The 18,916-nt window shown below is 40.7% G+C and overlaps 1 protein-coding gene across 1 annotated transcript in view; it reads left to right on the forward strand.

Moving 5' to 3' along the window:
* Window positions 1–18,916, forward strand: part of LOC134801853 (protein madd-4) — a 490,229-nt gene that overhangs the window by 438,943 nt on the left and 32,370 nt on the right. Inside the window, exons 8-11 of the mRNA XM_063774493.1 lie at window positions 412–556; window positions 16,007–16,136; window positions 17,487–17,602; window positions 18,053–18,153. Coding sequence (XP_063630563.1) covers window positions 412–556; window positions 16,007–16,136; window positions 17,487–17,602; window positions 18,053–18,153 — 492 coding nt within the window. The remainder of the gene's footprint in view (window positions 1–411; window positions 557–16,006; window positions 16,137–17,486; window positions 17,603–18,052; window positions 18,154–18,916) is intronic.

Raw genomic sequence — 18,916 nt, forward strand, 5'->3', positions numbered from 1 at the left:
CCGCAGGATTGCTTATAGCATATTCATGCGACGACTCAGTGAGGTGAAGTAGTAATGTGTCCAAATATCAGCTTCCCGTGTGTGGGTGCACTTTGCCATAGGCTTAATAACTATACAGAAGTTCCGCATAATTTTCTACCATAAATATATCAGGTAAAACCATCTAAAAGCTCTTGCATTTCTACACATACTATATTTACAGGTCGGTCCACTTACACTCTACGGACGGCATTAGTTCTTGCCCTGTGAGAAGAAGAAGTACTTATTCATAAAACTTACCAAACCTTTGTTGAATTTTCTCCCTTTTTAACAAACACAAATGCCAAAATGATAGATAAGGACAAACAATTATCAACGGTTTCTTAGATTATGATAAACTTTTATGAATAGCCATATAATTTTTGTCCCCAGCGCGTCGGCTGCGACCTGCGCGTGGGCAGTACGCGCCGCGTCGACGAGTGCGGCGTCTGCGGCGGCGACGGATCCTCCTGCTCAAGGCCACGGTACCACTGGCTCGCTACCCCGGGATCCCTATGCTCTGCGACGTGTGGTGGAGGTTAGTTCTGTATCTTTGTCAATAGGGAGTCGGCTACAGTGGTGATGGTCCTTCTACTCAAGGCCAAGATACCACTGGCTCGCTGGCCTCGCTGCCCCGGGATCCCTGTGCAGTGCTACATGTGCTGGAAGTATGTTTATCCTTGTTGACAGAGTATTGTCTGCGGCAGTGACGGGTCATACATTTTCGTAACGACACGCGTAGCCGATTTAAGCGTCCTCCCGCTTTGTAGAGGAACGCGACTACGAACAGAGCGCCCGCCAAACGGGTTCCCGGCACAGAATGTGTTAAATGTAATAATAAGTACATATTTTCTTTCCGGCTGAATCCGGCCGCAATACGGTTTCGGTTTAACAACCCATTCCTTTCATTTCAATGACAACTAACCCTTTGAATCAGCTTAGAATCTAGTTTCATGACCTAACAGGCTAGGTTTACAGCAATTTAGTAGGCTTAAATCGTTCGTACACCTGTTCCCTTTCTACTTGTAACAAAGGGAACTTTAAAGTACATTGGGATTATTACCGGTCATTGGACTCGAAAGTCACAAGTTACGAGTTTTCCTTGAGACATGGTGGCGTAGTAGACAATATCATTTAATTCTTTTTCTACTCGTCGACTGTAATTCTTGAATTAAGATTTCTTATACCAAACTGCAATTATTAATGTATGGGCTCCCAACTCAACTATAATATTCATTTCGATACAGTTTAGTCAACTATAATGAAATTGACCAATAACAGCTCGCCGCGATCAAGAGGACGAAACAAAACCATAGCTCGAATTTATTTTAGGTTGTATAGTATAAACAATTGGTTCATAAGTCAGAAACGCGCATGTGACACCCTTAATATAGCAACATCCATAGACTACGAAAACCACTTAATGTTGCTTGTTAGTGTCCATAGGCTACGGTGGCCAAAATCGAGAAAACAACTGTATACAAATTGAATTTTGCACGGAGCAAGTACCAGGGCCTCATGAGTTACGAGAAGGTGTCGTTGACCAACGCGGCGGCCGGGGCGCGTACTAGTATGAAGGTTTTGCGGCTGCTCGCGTATCTTAGCTGTATACTTTTGGTTTGGTTTGTTTGTATGATTCTACCAGTTTAAAGTATTATTTTTGTTGACTCGTAGAAGAAGTATTGTATACAATAGTGATATAATCAAGCTTTTCAATCTCGTACCTTACTTAGGCAACTCAGCAAGCTTCGTTGCCTAAACACGGTACTCGACTGAAAAACTCTCTATTATATCACGATTGTATAAAATACTATTTCGAATATTGTTCTTAAATATGTCATTAGAATTATAATACTATTCACGCTTTTAAAAAAAAAATGGCTGTATTTTATCTGAAAACGAGGTAATACTTTCGTGAGATAGTTTCCAAACACAGTAAATAAAATTCTTATATAATTTTGAGTTAAGATATAACTATTATATGTTTATACGATGTGGGATAATTATTATATCTGCTCGTTTGCCTTCTATATCAAGAACAACAAATCAATTTGTTTTATTATAATATTTAACCCTGCCGGCGTATAATGGATGGTTATCCACGTGATAAAATAACTGTCACTTTTTTATACCGCGGGATCATATCATATCCGTACTGGGCACTTTACTTGGTCACTTTTTCTTCCGTACGAAATCTATTTCAGTTTATAATCTAATTTATCTCGATCCCGAATAACCCCATCCCACCTTTACCCTTTCTAACAAAAGTCTGACATCCATTCATCACCCGCACCTAATTAACAATTGAAACGTTGAAGGGCCGGGTCAGGAGATAATCTTTGAGAGATTACCAAGCACTTACCAGGTAAAGGTAAGGTCCTACAAGAATAGACCGTACATTTAGTTGCATAATTTAAAGGGTTCTGGAAGTTTTTGACGACCAATTATCGATTTATTGAGTCAGGCCTTGTACAGTAAAGTAAAGCAAGGTACTAAGCATGAAGAATTTTGTAGAATGACCCGCCATCATCATTGGCCTGTAACATCAATAAGATGATGGTTTAAACAGCGTCCATAAGAGTGCGGCACTTCCGCAAATGAGAGAGCGGCAGCCGCGACCGCATAGCTGGCAGGAGAATGCCGTGCCCGGTGACGAAGATGGGAGTGCGGCGCGCTGTTGTCGCAGTTCTCGCCTAGTGTGAAGAAGGCTAAACCACGCTTCATCGTGTGCAACTACCCCTTCACCCAGGGTTTTCCTCCAGTGGTCGCGATCTTCAGCCTCCCTTTCCCAGTTGGTGGGAACGATCCGGAAGGACAACATGTCTCGCTTTGCGCTATCTTTAAAACGAAGCATTGGTAGCCCAACCAGTCGTTTAGCGTGCGCTATTTCGCTCAGGAGAGTCTTACGTGGCAAACGAGAAGGCTCCATCCTGTGCACGTGCCCAACCAGCGTAATCGTTTCTGTTTCAAGATTGCTGTGATACTGGGTAAACGTGCGATGCTAAGTACGTTCTCGTCTGTGACTCGATCCTTCCACGAGATGTTTAAAATGCGTCGAAGGCAGCGCATATGAAAGTTGTTCAATGACCCGCCATGTCCTATATCGCACACTTACTTCCTCCTCTGGCGCGGCGACCCAAAGTGTGTCTTGGCCTCCAACACGACTGCTCGCCACTGATCCCGATCCTGAGCTGTTTCTCGTCAGTTTTCCACCCGGAGCTCACGTAGATACGCGTGCACCACATCCGCCCATCGATACCTACGTCCTAGGTGGACACCGGCGTGCTGTCGGTTTTCCCTCGAACGCTCTTTTCACCGCCCGATCGCCTTCCATTCGCTCTAGATGGCCAAGCCTTTGCGCCTTTGTGACACCAATGATGTTTGGTTCGGCAACTATCTGTTCCGTGTGTGTGTGTGTGTGTGTGTGTGTGTGTGTGTGTGTGTGTGTGTATTCTGTTGTTGTCTGTTGTATTGTGTCTGTTATGTTTTTGCGGATACACGCACGCACGCACGCACGATTTTAGTATAAGTTAAATCAATCTCATCATCAATTTTCATCACGTCTTTCCTATATTTTCTCCAATGGAATAAAACAAAAGAAAATCTTTGTTTACAATCTCAATCTGTGCACTGTGCGGCGGTCAAGGGTTGCCGGTTGCCGGCAACGCCTTAATGGGATCTAATCGAAAACACTCGGACCGCTTTTAATTTGATCCAGTGAGGGCAGGTAAGTGCCGTTGAGGTTAGGAAATAAATACAATGAGTATATAAAACAGAGACTTTGCACATGTATTTTTGGTATTTACCACTTTTCGCCCGTGACTTTGTCCGCGTATAAGTTGCTAATAAAGTGTCATTCTATGGAACTTGCTAACTATGTAAACAAAAGTCCCTAGTAAATTCATCATTTTTGATAGTTTCAATATGGCGGTTTGTTTACATAGTTAGCAAGTTCCATAGAATGACACTTTAGAACTTTTAACCCCATTTTCATCACTTAGGAGGTTTCTTTAAAATAAATATAAACATTTGGAGTAAGGTAATAATTATGTCCGTTAAGTACATATTTAATTTCAAGGTTTCAACTTTAAAGGATTATGCTTAGGCTGTGTGGGCTATGTCATTGTGTAGGTAATGGAACTGGGTGTCTCTGAAATCAACGTCAAGATTTTTAGCTTATTTTTTTATCGTTACTCTTTCGTTTCGTTATAAATTACAAAATAAAATAAAAACCAAATAAATATTACCAATTATGTATGAAACATTCGTAAATATTTTTTGCTCACCAGCGTAATTTCTGGAGTGTTAAAAATAGAGAATCGACTACGATTACTTCTTAGATACATGGCACACCAAGAATAAGCGGGCATCTCGCTCGTTTCTTCCCAGAACGTGCAGAATGTGGAATGACTTGCCTCCTGAGGTATTTTCTTTGCACTACGACATGGGATTCTTCAAGAAGCGGGTATTTAGGGTTCTCAAGGGTCGGCTCCTGTAAAGTTGATTATGTCCATGGGCGACGATGATCGCTTCCCATCAGGCGGCTCGTCTGCTCGTTTGCTGACTATTACATAAAAAAAAACATACCTTCAAATTCTAAGTATAGATCAACCAGTTGTCTACCTTCAATTTCTTGTAAGTAATTTATCAAGGCCATATTAGAGCATATTACGCTTAATCGACGCTTACGAGATTCGGTAACAACCATTTCCCAATATTAATTAACAGTAAACATTGTTCTAATTAAAACATAATAGACTATGTGGCTCTAATTGTTTACCCTGTCTAGACTTGTTTAGACGTAACCAATCGAGTGGAAGTTAGACAGCCGTGATTTGTTGACCGAGCGTTAGTGAAGATCTCCGTTTCAGCTAGCATGGGCAAAAATGCTTTCGTATGTCTGGATGTGAAATATTGTGAGCAGGTTCGTTAATTAGATTGAATGTCAATTAAAATTAAAAAATTACTCTACTAATACGTGATAGTCAATCAGTGCTAACCCGTTATACCTACTTACAAGCGTATTTTTACATACAATTAATTTTAGCATCCTCCCACCGCAAAAATAAAAACTTATAGCAAACAACCACCAAAAGTACAAAATTTTAACTCTACACGTGTTTCGCCTCTCTACGAGGCATCCTCAGGAGATTCTGGATGCATTCAAAATGGAGTCTGACACACGAAGAGATACCGTGCAAGTGTCAGTGAGAAGGAAAACATCATTCAAACGGCGATGACGCAACATTTAATTGTCCCCCTATGTATGTGTATCTGTTTGACAATGTATAATCATTACTGAATAAAGGAATATGAATATATATGAATATGAATATGTTGTACAGTCGACGTCAAAGATATATTTACACTTTTGCACCTTTACTCCTTTGTTATAAATTAAAAAAAAAAACTTTTATTTCAGACAAAGTCCATATCAACATAACTACATTAAAATTACAATTAAAATTACATAAGATAGTATAGAAATTCAATTAAAAATAAAATACAAATTATTACTAACTATTATTTACACTATTAGCCCCATTCTCATTAAACCATACTTACAATTAATCCAAATACTTTAATCAATAATAAATGTCATACACAACCTTATTATTATGCTGGGCCATGCAACAATGGTTCACATAATGCGCAGTCAAACCTGCTCGCAATCATTTTTAGGATGCTGTTGGAGCTGCCCCTAACACGGCGCACCAGGCATGCGCAGCGCTTGCGCATGGTTGCATAGAAGCAATCTACCCGGGCTGTCGCGAACATCCCTGACGCGCTGCAGTATCGAGGCAACGTTATATTGGACTCGCAGAGCACTGAACTGTTTCTGGGTATAACTAATCACACCACAGGCAGCTGGTATAGAAGGCTGTACAATATGCCCTAAACAGGGTTACCGATAAGGCGAAAAATGTAAACATATTATCTTTGACGTCGACTGTACCTTGAAATACAGCCATAAGCAAAACTGAAATACAATACGTGATTAAATTCCTCCAACTGACTGCTTTCCTGAAACCAATCACAACACAGCTCCTTTCAGCTTTGCGCATCCTTTCAGCAAAGGTGTACTCGTAATTACAGCGATCCATCGTACAGCGCTGAAATTAGCCTGCGTACCAATTAAACGTTGTGATTGGATATCGGTTTTTTCAGCATAATCAGTGAAACGTCAGTCTTTAATATTGAACTTTTTGTATAAGTTCAACCACAAAAGCTGACGCGGATTAACACACTTACCTATTATTTCATTTCATTTATTGCAGAACCATGCATTAAGGTTTCAATTCAACATGTATTAAGTGCATGCACGGTTACCCTGTCAGGGCATAGCAACAGATATTCTAAAACTAATTACTAAATATAATTACACTTTTAACAAAGAAGTTAATAAAATCTTGCACAATGATTTTTACCCACTTCTTGCATGTTAGAAAAAAATAGGACGGATACACTGGACAGCGTAAATGATATGGCATAATACAGATGTAGGTAGTGCATAATTATTTAACATTTTCGGGGAAACTTACGAACGTGTCATGCTATTTCAGTCTCGGTACAAAAATTACATTGACTGAACTAGCATGACAAATACGAACGTTTCCGAGAAAATACGATGGAAAACAATTATGCACTACATCTGTTATGTAGGTATTTAAGTTTATAGTCTAAAAGCTTAATCAAAAATATGTATTCAACAAATCGTACGCTTAAACTACCCGACCGGGCTGACCTTTTGAAAGAGAATCAATCAGGGGACGTTAATTATTCAGGCAGTACGATTACATCGGATGCTAATTCTTATCGGATCTTCGTCCCTAATTAGGGTTGGGGAGAGCAGACCAGCAGATAGATAAAAACAATCTCGAGGCGGTTTAATTCAGGCACAAAGGTCAATTCGAACGTACACTGACATCAGAATAATATTTCAATCATGTTATTTAGGGTGTCGTGCGTCTCGTCCGCACCAATAGTCCGAATAAGTACAATAGAAATGCACGATATCTGAATGACCTCAGTTAAATGTTATTCTGATATTAGTGTACGTTCGATTTAAAAAAAAAATCTAAATATATTTCTTTCAGAAATTAATATTACAAGAGATGCAGTACAGTGATCCCCACACTAGGCTCAGCCTGTGACGTGGGGATCTTAGCGAAATACAGAGTACCGACATATCGCGGCTATTATTTTAACAGAATAATTTATAATAATTATTAAATCTACTACATTAAAACTAAGAATTTTTATTAAATGACTGAGCAACTATCCAACTTAGTACAAAGACTTAAGTCGGTTAATAAGGTCTTAGTAATTGGCCTGACAATTTAAGAAACTCGATGCCTAAATACTGTATCCTAGCGGAAAGAATGTGGAAAAAATTTCTTCTCAACTTCTCCTCGTTATTCCGACACTATGAATCTACTAATTTATGTTCCAATCCTCTAATCTTATTTTACCCGACTTTACAAAAGTGATGTTTCTCGATTCGATGGGATCTTTGGGTTTTGAAGAGGGTGTTTTGGAAATTAGTTCTTTGTCACAGTTGGTCTGATGGTCATCGACTAAGGAGCTGATGACAGAATCAAGCCTGGACAGATTGAGGAAGCTCTTGGAAAAGACTTGATTCTTGACTACGACCTTGACCATGATCTTGGTCTTGACCTTTTAAAAGTAGGTCGTACTCTTGATGAAGGTCATCTTCTTCTTCTTCTTTATTAGGGGCTATATAAGGCTCCAAAGCCTATGTATCACTGCGACCATTCCTGATCTATTGTGATCGCCACCTATTACAACTCTCGATCCAACCCTGCAACTTCGAATAGCTGCAGGATCCTTTTGGTCTCGAGAGACTTTACCTCCTCCGGGCGTAATATGTGTCCGCCCAAGATTAGGTCACGAGTACGCATTAGGCAAGGGCACTCTGTGAGGATGTGCAAGGGCGTCTCCTCCGCCTCCATGCAGAGTCTGCACCGCCCTATGTCACGTTTCCCCATGGTGCGCATGTGCTTATTTAGGCCGCAATGCCCGGTAAGCACCCTTACCAAGTTGCGCAGTTGGTTCCTAGACAGCGCTAAGGCGTTCGAGGACGCCTTTTTGCTGAAGGCCTTGATAAGCGCTTTGGAATGGTTCAAACCTGTTGTTTCTCTCCAGAGTTGAATGGTTTTGTAGTGACAGTAGGTCTTTAGGGTGAGCCGCGTTAGGCTTTTGGGGATACCACAAAAGGGCTCAGGACTGTAGTTCTTCCCCTTAGCCCCTGCTCGCGCGAGTTCGTCGGCCTTCTCGTTTCCTACGATACCCGCATGCCCCGGGACCCAACGTAGAACAACCTTGTTCCTGGCTCCAAGGTTGTTCAATAGTTGCCTGCAGTTCTCAACCAGCCTCGATGTGGTGACATCGGAGGTTAGAGCTAAGAGTGCCGCCTGGCTATCCGAATGGATATAGATAGTATGGTTGCCGTAGTTGCTTTGCAGATTGATTGACGCACATTCTAGAATGGCGTATACCTCTGCCTGGAATATAGAGCAAAAACGTCCTAGGTTTAAGCTGATGCTTTTCCTAGGCGCTTCACCGTATACTCCGCAACCTACTTCAGATCCGGATTTGGAGCCATCAGTGTACCACCTCAGGCTTCCTTCTTTCCACTTAATTTGACTGTTTGACCAGTCCTCCCTTTTGGGGATTTCCACTGAGTAAAGTTTGAGTGGACAAAATTTGGGTGACATAGTGTCGGTTGGCATCCCAAGAACAGGAATATCGTACACTGATTCATTAAACAGTCTCAGAGTTTGCGATAACCAATTACCTCTCCTCACGCCCGCTATTCTAAGCATACTAGATCTCGCCTCCAATTCTAGATGCAAGTGGAGGGGTGGTAGATTTAGTATGGCTTCTAGGGCTGCCGTCGGGGAGGATGACATGGCCCCAGTGACGATGACACAGGCAGCTCTTTGAAGGCTGCCAAGCTTCATCACTGTTACCTTCTGCGTCGTTTTCCTGTACCATGCTACAGAGGCGTAAGACACTATCGGCCTCACTATGGATGTGTACAGCCATAAGGCAATTTTGGGTTTTAGACCCCATCTGTTGCCTGCCAAACGACAGCATATTGCCAAGGCTGATTTAGCCTTTTGTATGGTTCCGTCCACATGCTTGTTCCAGGTCAGTTTCTGGTCCAGTGTTACCCCCAGATATTTGACCTCTGTTGAGAACGGAATAGTTTTACCATTCATGACAAGTGGTTTGAGTTTGTCCAGTTTCCTCTTGTTCGTGAATGGTACTATAATTGTCTTATCTGCATTGATAGACAATTCATTCTCTCCGCACCATGTATTTATGGTGTTGAGAGCCCTCTGCATAAGGTCTGATAAAGTACTTTGGCAGTTGCCCCTCACCGTCACAACAAGGTCGTCTGCGTACCCCTGAGTGTCGATTCGGAGTTCCGCCATCTTGTGCAGAAGTCCATCCACCGCGAGAGTCCAGAGCAAGGGAGATCGGACACCTCCCTGCGGGCAGCCTCTCACAGTGGCCACTTCGAGAGTAGTGTTAAGCAAGTCTAGCCTAACCACTCTGCTTGAGAGCATGCTTTGCACCCAGCGGATAGTGGTGGAATCCACCTCCTTGGCCCTAAGCCCTTCCACCAGTGTCCGAATGGGTGTATTATCAAAAGCGCCCTCAATATCTAGGAAGGCCGTGATGAAGGTCATACATTGATGACAGTCCTTTTTTATTTACGACAGTTTGAGAGAATAATCCGGCATTCCAAATGTCGCTAGTCTTACCCAGTTCAGATGATCGGTTTTTATTTACTAATAGAGTTAAACCACGGTAAGTCGGCAACGATTTTGATAGCTATCATCTATTCCGTGTGCCATCAAAATCAATGCTGACTTATCGCAATCTCACTCTAGTAATATATTTTTAATCCAAACCATTTATTTAGACAAGAGACTACCATAAATCAGACAGTAAAAGATATATCATTCAGCAGAGCTTTCTAATTATTACTATTAATAGTTATTATAGTGAACATTTCCAAAATCGCCAAAAACCTTTAGCCCTCCGCTACGCCCGTCTGCCCTCAGCCGGAGACAAAAGGAGTCCAGTCTGATTTATCGTGGCCCTCCTAATGGCGGTCTGCTGTTATAAATTAACCTCCAGCCGAGCAATTAACTATGTTGATGTATCGATGGGGAATCACAATTTCAGATTTGGGATGTTGTGCCAGATACAATTTAGCAGATAATCCATACTTGTAAATTCAAACTGTTGAACTGATTTGCATGAATTTTGGCACGCGCAAAGTAACCATTCAAAAATATATTTGGGACAAACATAATTTTGAATAAGGTCACCACTGAGGACAACAAATAAAAAAAAGTTAACGACCCGAGTACAAAATAAGTACCTACTGAAAAAATGTATCCTGGTTGAAAGGGTGCAGCGTACCTAACCTGAACATTAAATTTGCTTCGGATTTTCTTAATTTTGCGATGTCTACAAGAAAAACACGAACAAGTTGATAAAAATACAATAAAATGTGTACGACCCATATTTATATTTTGTTTATGCTAATTAGACAGATAAACAAATAGTATACGGGTTATTAAAGCTCACTCTGTATATCACGTGTTTAAAATCAAATAAATTATTTCTGTTATTGTCACAAATAAACAAAGAAATTCACGAATCAAACTCAACGCGACATCGTTAAACAAAAGCTTCGCAGTTAATAAATGAAACGACAAAATAAGGCGATACTTTATCGTTAATTGGCGACAAATTATCTCGAGTGTCAAATGCCGCAGTTCTTGTCGGCTGTCGCGGGGTGGCGGGTTCGGATCCCGTTGTATATCATTCAGGGGGTTTATTTGTAATTACTTTGTAAATTAGTCTCATTTTGACATCACTTTCTGGGCATCTAGCTTACATTCATTAAAAACCGGACAAGTGCGAGTCGAAGCCGAGGGTTCCGTACTTTTTAGTATTTGTTGTTATAGCGGCAACAGAGATACATCGTCTGAGAAAATTTCAACTGTTCATGAGAAATGAGATCTGATGACAGACAGACAGAGGGACAGTGGAGTGTCAGTAATAGGGTCCCGTTTTTACCCTTTGGGTACGGAACCCTAAAAATGTACAAGTAAATAATATATGGTACTTTAAACTACACATGTCCTAGTTCTCTGTACAAAAGGCCGAGCGAAATATAGCTTGTATGATTTCTTTTGTTCATTAAAATCAGACTAAATTCCTGGTAAATGTATGCACAAAAACCGCGGCACAAACGTACCAAGTAAATGCACAAATGGATGAAAATCCTTCATTGCATTATTAATTCCCAGTGTTCCTTTATTTACGAATGTTTTTTTCCTTCAACCAAGCATGAATTTAGCTGTATTTACTATTCAAATGAGCGTTTGCAGTCGAAACTACAAAAACGAGTGAGAAAATCTACATTTCGGGGACAAAAAGCTGAACAAACATGTGCTGCTAAAAATGTCACATTCATGACTGTTATTTTAGACTAGAACATACCAGGCCCCGTAGATAACATGCCAATCGCTAACCCTAGGTAGCGAACGAAACGTAACTGGCCTCTATTTCACCAACGTGCATGACAGGTCCGACAATTGTCGACATCACTGTTACTGACGTCACAGGCCTCCATAGGCTACGGTAACCGCTTACCATCAGACGGGCGGTGTGGTTGTTTGCCACCAACATGTTAATAATAAAAAACTCAACTATATCGCCAGTTAATAAGTACTTATTTTGCGAAGCTAAATTGTCACAAGAAATACGACAATTGTCACGAAATTCCGACACAGAACTCATTTGCTGTCAAGAATTACCGAAAGTTCTTTGAAATCTTGTGACAATTGTCATCTTATCATCATAAAGCATCACCTCTAGCTTGGCTCTTGTCTACCCTACAGCCGAGTACTGCGCCGCAGTATGGTACAAAAGCGCACACACTGGTAAAGTCGACGTCCAGCTCAACCGTGTTATGCGCACGATAACGGGTTGCTTATTACCAACGCCTATACAATGGCTCCCTGTTCTATCCCATATTGCGCCGCCAGATATACGCAGAACACACGCCGCCTCGAGGGAATGGGAGAAATCTAGAAAAGGAATGCTTCCCATTAACAAAACACTCGATAACCTCCCCAGCGCGCGCCTCAAATCTCGTAGACCTATCTGGTCAGATTCCCAAATCCAAGGCCCAGAAAGTTTCTGCGTCAACTCGGAGTGGACGGAAAGCTGGAACTCCTACAGAACACAAACTCAGTTTTCCAATAACAGCGACATCAACCCAATACAAGAACCACCCGGCCTAGATGAGCCACGTAAGATCTGGGTTACACTCAACAGAATAAGGTCCGACGTCAGCTGCTGTAACCACAACCTCCACAAATGGGGCTACAAGCCCTCACCAAACTGTGACTGTGGCGCGCCAGACCAAACAACTGCGCACATAGTGAAAGAATGCCCCAGGAGACGTTTTCCGGGAAGCATGAAAGATCTGCATGCAATAACTACGGATGCCAGGGATTGGCTGTCAAACCTAGATATTAAGCTATAGATACACAGACACATAATGATAACCTTTGTAAATTTGTTTTTTTTTTTTTCAATAAAGCCATACGATAATAATAATAATCATCCCGAACAACTATCGGAAATAATTATATCCTGAAGGACGGTACGGTCGACATTTGTCGGGCATGCCGCCGTCCCGGAGAGTCACTCAGGCATATCATTTCCGGTTGTTCTCATCTTGCTAACGGCGAGTACTTGCACAGACATAATCTCGTAGCCAGAATTATTCACCAGCAACTTGCTCTTCTATATGGCCTTGTGGACCGCGAAGTACCGTACTACAAGTACTTACCTGCGCCTGTTCTCGAGAATGGTCATGCCACGCTCTATTGGGATCGAATTATCATCACAGACAGGACTATTGTAGCCAATAAGCCTGACATTGTGATAATAGATCGATCGCAACGTCGGGCCGTGCTCGTTGACATCACCATCCCCCATGATGAGAATCTCGTGAAGGCCGAGAAGGACAAGTCCAGTAAGTACCTAGACTTGGCTCACGAGATAGCCGCCATGTGGGATGTTGATTCGACGATCATTGTCCCGATAGTCGTTTCAGTGAACGGTCTAATAGCGAAGAGTCTCGACCAACATCTTGAGAGACTCTCGCTAGGTGGTTGGATCAAGGGTCAGATGCAGAAGGCGGTGATCTTGGACACGGCGCGGATAGTCCGCCGGTTCCTCTCTCTGCGGCCCTGACCACCGGTAGCTTGGGCCCTGCCCCTCTGCTGGCGGCACCCTAGGTTAGGTTTTTTATAATGTGTTTCTATGTATTTTTATTGTTTTTTAAGTGTTTTTATATTTTACTTTTATATTCATATTATAAAAACCCTAACTTAAGACGAAAAATAAATAAAGAGAATAATCATCATAAACATCGCAAGAGAAATACCTGTTTTTTGCCGATATAATAAAGTTTTTTTAAATAATACAATGATGGTGACAAACAGGAATACGGCCCGCCCGATGGTAAGCGATAACCGTAGCCCATGGATGCCTGTGACGTCAGCAACAATGAGACTTGTCGAATTGTCGCACCTGTCACGTTGGTGAAATAGGGGCCAGTGGCAGTGATGTCAATGTCACACTAATATGGAAGAGTGATAGTGACACGCAAAGCTATTCGATGCCGAAGCGCAAGCCATCGTCACCTTAGCTAGGCCGCCTGTACCCTCAGTGTAAATTTAATTCGATAGCGTGACGTGACGTCCATGTTTGCGTTAAGTGTCAATTTGTATGGGATTTCGAGTTTCCAAAACGTCCCGCTTGGCGCGCTGTCCAAAACCCCATACAAAAATAGACATAACGCAAACGCGAACAAGCGTCACGCTATCGAATGAAATTTGGGTACACTAGGGGTTTTGAGGTGCATTAACAATATCCGTACCCAGTTTAGATGCTGCTAAACAGTATTAATTGACCATTGACACGGGATATTCGATTGCTCCAGGATCATATATATCATTAGATCCTAAAATAGAATTATCCAAGCCAGTCCATCTAAGTTTTCCATAAATCTGGGAATATTCTAAAAAAACCATAAAGATCCCTGCAAAAACTTCTTCCTTCATTATGTTAAAGTCAGTTGATATAAGAAGAAGCAAAGACCAAGTATGTAGGTTGTAAATAAAATAGTCGCTTCACTTTAAGTTAAAAACGTCTGACCATTCTCGGCGGCACTTTAGCCTGGCAAAGCGACTCTAAATTTGATATCCCCTGCAGAACGCGGCCCGTAATGAACCTCCATCTTTATTTACATATTTATGTATTCACGAGAACTCCCGGGCTTCGCTAATCGCTCATTACCATGGTCCGAGTTTACAAGGACTAAGTGACGCTGGATGAGTTTGACAGTTTTCTTATCTCTTGCAGAAAATGGGTTAAGTCTTTTCGAGGCATAATAACGGAGAGTTCCCAGTTAGTCTCCTTAGTTTTTAGACTGGAAGTTATGCTGGTCAATTTTTCATTCAGAATGCCCTCCATTACTATAATTGAGTAGTGTCTTTTCAAAAGGGCTTATTTTTGTATGGTGCCCTTAGAGAAATAAGCCCTTTTGAAAAGACTCCTCAATTAAGGACGTAATACCCTTTGAAGAAAATGATAACGAAAATCAAATAACCTTTACTCGCGTCAGAGTATCTGCTATTTAGGCACTAAATAATCTTCTTGTAAAGATTAAACCCTTTGTGAATTTTGCGATAAGACTATTATTGTCGTTGTCGAAAATTGATTGAAATCATTTCTTGCTCCGACAATGGTCGACGGCGGTCTATACAATACAGTACGGGAGTAGGTACTAGCTAGGTTCCTTAATTTCTTTCACCTCTTAAAAAATGTGGTTCTGCATAACCCCCTTATTTATAAAACATACCAACCTCCTGTTAAATTTTGTCTCTTTCTAACAAACACAAATGTCAAAATATCAGATGGGGACAAACGATTTTGAACGTTAAACTTGACAGACGTTTATGAAGAACGCCGTAAAACTATAAGTAAATCACGTCTTAGGACTTCCTCACCATCAGACTGGCTCAGTCTACTGCTGAGGGCCTACTGCGAACCACGTTCAACGTGTTGCCTCTCTGTCGCACTTGTAAATGCGTACGTAAGTAAAACAGGGAGACAACACGTCGAACGTCGTTCGCGGTAGGCCCTCTGACCATAACCCAATCCCGTAGCACAGCCCAATCTTCATCTTATTGTTAGCCAATTAAGGTCTGATTTCCCCTAAAAATGTTTCTTTCTTTAACATAATATTTGAGAACTTTACAGTTGATTTTATATCCGTGTTTAGTAATTTGGTTCCTGAGAGCTCTCTAATGGCTATTTAAACACTGAAAGTTTCTTGCCTGTATTTGTTTTTTGGAGGCGAGTTTATTTCAGAGGTTTGCGTTGCTTTCTACCTGAAATTATGAAGATTGTAGTTTTGAAAATTAATGCTGTTCTTTAAAATTTAAGTCTGTACTGACTGAAAATAATGTTCGATCTTAGCTAAAAACATTTCGCAATCTGTCTACGACAATTAGTTTGGCTAACTAACTACTAAATGCAATCTAAAAATGTTGATATTAGTTACTTAAGCCTAATGTCTATATCTACATAATGATTTACCTGTATATACCAAGCTAAGTTGGTTTATAACAATGTTTTGAAGTAGACAATATTAAGCGACGAAGCAGAAGACAATATTAAAATTTATACCAAGATGAGATTTCTTCATTAATCTTTGGCATCTACAGAACTGTTTTATTCTGATCCGGGAGATTTTCTGTGTTAGCGTACGATTGTACGTTTAAATGCTCTAATAATGTTTGTTTGTAAGACTCCCGACTTTGCAGTGTGCAAATGCTAAAGTAGGTTTTCTTTTCAGGCTATAAGATGTCGCTAGCGGTCTGCCGCGATCGGTTAACGGGGTCAGATGCGCCAGAGCAGCTGTGTGACGCTTCAAGCAAGCCCCAGGCGTCCATCGTTCCGTGTAACACACATCCGTGCCCGTTCAAGTACGTATACCGCCATAAAGATGTCGCTAGGTATCTATTAGTTCCTGAGCAGCTGTGCACTCTGCATCAAGCCATAAGCGTCAATCGTCTCCTGAAACACACATGCTTGTCCGATCAAGTCCTGTACCGGTCCTGTATTGTCTCGAGCTGTCAAGGAGAAAGCTTAGGAAGTAGTGTCACCCAATGTATGGGACGTACAAATTTTGGTATCGGATTAATTCACTTGGCACAGATGTAGTATACGTAAAACTAAGCCAATCCAGCCCGGTAGCCATCCGCCACCCCCTGGTGGGTAGGTAGGGGGGCATCCAAAGTTACACGCCGCATATCGGCTTCTATTTACCTACCACCTCGAGTTTGGTATCATTTCCAGTAAAATCAGGAATGAGGAATTAATTTTTGAGATATTTAATGTACAGTTTAATGGAAAAAAAAAATATTGACGAACAAATCAAAATCGGTTTGCTATTTTTTTTATTCAACAATTACTATTATCAGCCGAAACTACAAATGCTAGAAAGTTGAAATTTGCACAACAGGTTACATTTATAATGTGTACAAGAGATAAGAAGCGATTTTGAAAAATTCAACCCTTAGGGGGGTTAAAAAAGGGATGAAAATTTGTATGGGGTTCATGTTTTATTTTAAGCTAGGAATTTCAATTTCGTTAAAAGATATATTATTGAAATACAAGAAAACTGATTTCAGCGTTTTTGAAAATTCATTCCCTAAGGTGGTGAAATAGGGGTTGAAAATTTGTATGGATGTCAACATTTTTTTCGAGTGTGGGGCTTGAAACTTTTTATATGCGCATATTATTAGGATAAAGGAAAATAACTTCAGCGTTTTTAAAAATTCATCCTCTAACGGGGTTAAAAAGGAGTTGAAAGCTTGAATCCATTACAAATTACTTTGACTGCCCCTCCTGTCTACCTGCCTGGGGGTGGCGAATGTCTACTACCGGGCTCAATTAGCTTAGCTTTATTATATAATCATCTGTGCTGTGAATTCATCCGATACCAAAATTTGCACCTTATGACACTACTTCCCGGGCTTCCCGGCTACTTGAAGTGCAGCTAGTCTATTGCCTGACTGCCAATAGTGAAATACTACATCTAATAGAGCAGTCACAAAAATTAATGGAATGGAAAGCGCTCCAGCCATCTGTATTCCCTAACAAATATGACTTCAGTCTCTTAAAGCAAGAGTGAATAGGCTATTATTGAACCGGTTAGCTCCATCTTAGGCTCTGTCTTCATTTTCCGTCAGTCAATCGCCGGTTAGTTTATAACCAAAAAAAACTACCACACGACCTCTAGTGCCTTCTTTTCAAAGCTTTTTGTCTCTCAGGTGGTACGTTGGGGAATGGTCATCGTGCAGCGTGACTTGCGGCGGCGGTGTGCGCTCGCGACGCGTCCTGTGCGCACGCTCCGCCAACATGACCAGAGCGGACACGTATGAACCTGGTAAGATCTGTGATAAGGTACACATACTGTTTCAACAAACGCAGTAAAAGGGTGGTACAAATATAGATAATTTTACAGCTTTTTTAATTCAAAAGTGATAGAAACTGGAGATTTATATTCCGAGCTTAACGTCTGTACCGCTACAGGCTGTTCACTGTCTACCTACTGCTCTTAAGCTGCAGAAATCAACCAAGAAACCAAAAAGCATAATTTTAGTACTTTTTAATAGAAAAAACATCGGAAATACAAAAAAAACTTCCTGCATCGATACGCCTCATTGTGGTGTTTGCCAAGTAATAGTTGAATCCAGTTACCAGTGCAATATTTTTTTTTTTTTTTTCTAAATCGTCTAGACTTTTTAGAGCAAAATTTTATTTCTACAAATCATTAAAGCATAATGCACCAACATTTTTCATAATTATTAGCTAATGCAGTATTTTGTTGTAACAGGTTCGAGTCCAGACCCTGGTTGCGTGTCGCCAGCGCCTCGTTCAACCCAGCCTTGCAACACTGAGGACTGTCCTGTCTGGGTCGAAGGGCCATGGTCAGGGGTAAGTAAATGTTACCAACCCTACTTCATCCCTAAAATACGTCACTGATATAACATTTATATTCTTGCTTTGATAAAAATGTTATTGAATATTTAAGTTAAACAAGTCACTTACCAACCTGTATTTTGTTAAACATTGCTTTTTAGTGAATAAATTATTTTTCATTTTCATTTTCACTCACATTTTTAGAACAATTCAACAATCAACATGTTTATGTCGAGCTTTATCCAGAAACACTCGTGTTAACTGACAGTCATTTATTTAATATGTCAGTCTCACGGATATTTCGTAATTAAAAATGTTATTCTGGTGTCTTTTATGTGACATGACATGCTTTTACCCGCTTTGAAAGCTCCTATTACTGGATGTGCAAAATTTTAATCATACTTTACTGTTTGATTTAAGTTTGTAGTTTTTGTAAGGAAAAATAGACCAATGATTTATTTTTATTAACAAAGCTGTGCATACAATGAACTGCAGTTAACACATTCACTGCCAAGAACACGCATGTGTGTTCATTTTGTACTGGAAACGTGTCCGGCACCGAAAGTGTGAAAAAGCAAAATAATTAGGTAGGTATAGCCAAAATAAATCTAAGTATTTATATTATTATAAGCTCTCCGCAAAAAAACGTCGTTACTAAAATAACTTACTTTCTCACTCATGTTGCCGTAATAACATTTATACCGTCCTTTGTTCCCGTAACTCTGTCCTAAGTAGCAACATTGTTAAGTTTTCAATACTTTTAGTGCTCGGGTTTTAT

This window comes from Cydia splendana, chromosome 2 (assembly GCF_910591565.1).
Source record: "Cydia splendana chromosome 2, ilCydSple1.2, whole genome shotgun sequence".
NCBI lineage: Eukaryota > Metazoa > Arthropoda > Insecta > Lepidoptera > Tortricidae > Cydia > Cydia splendana.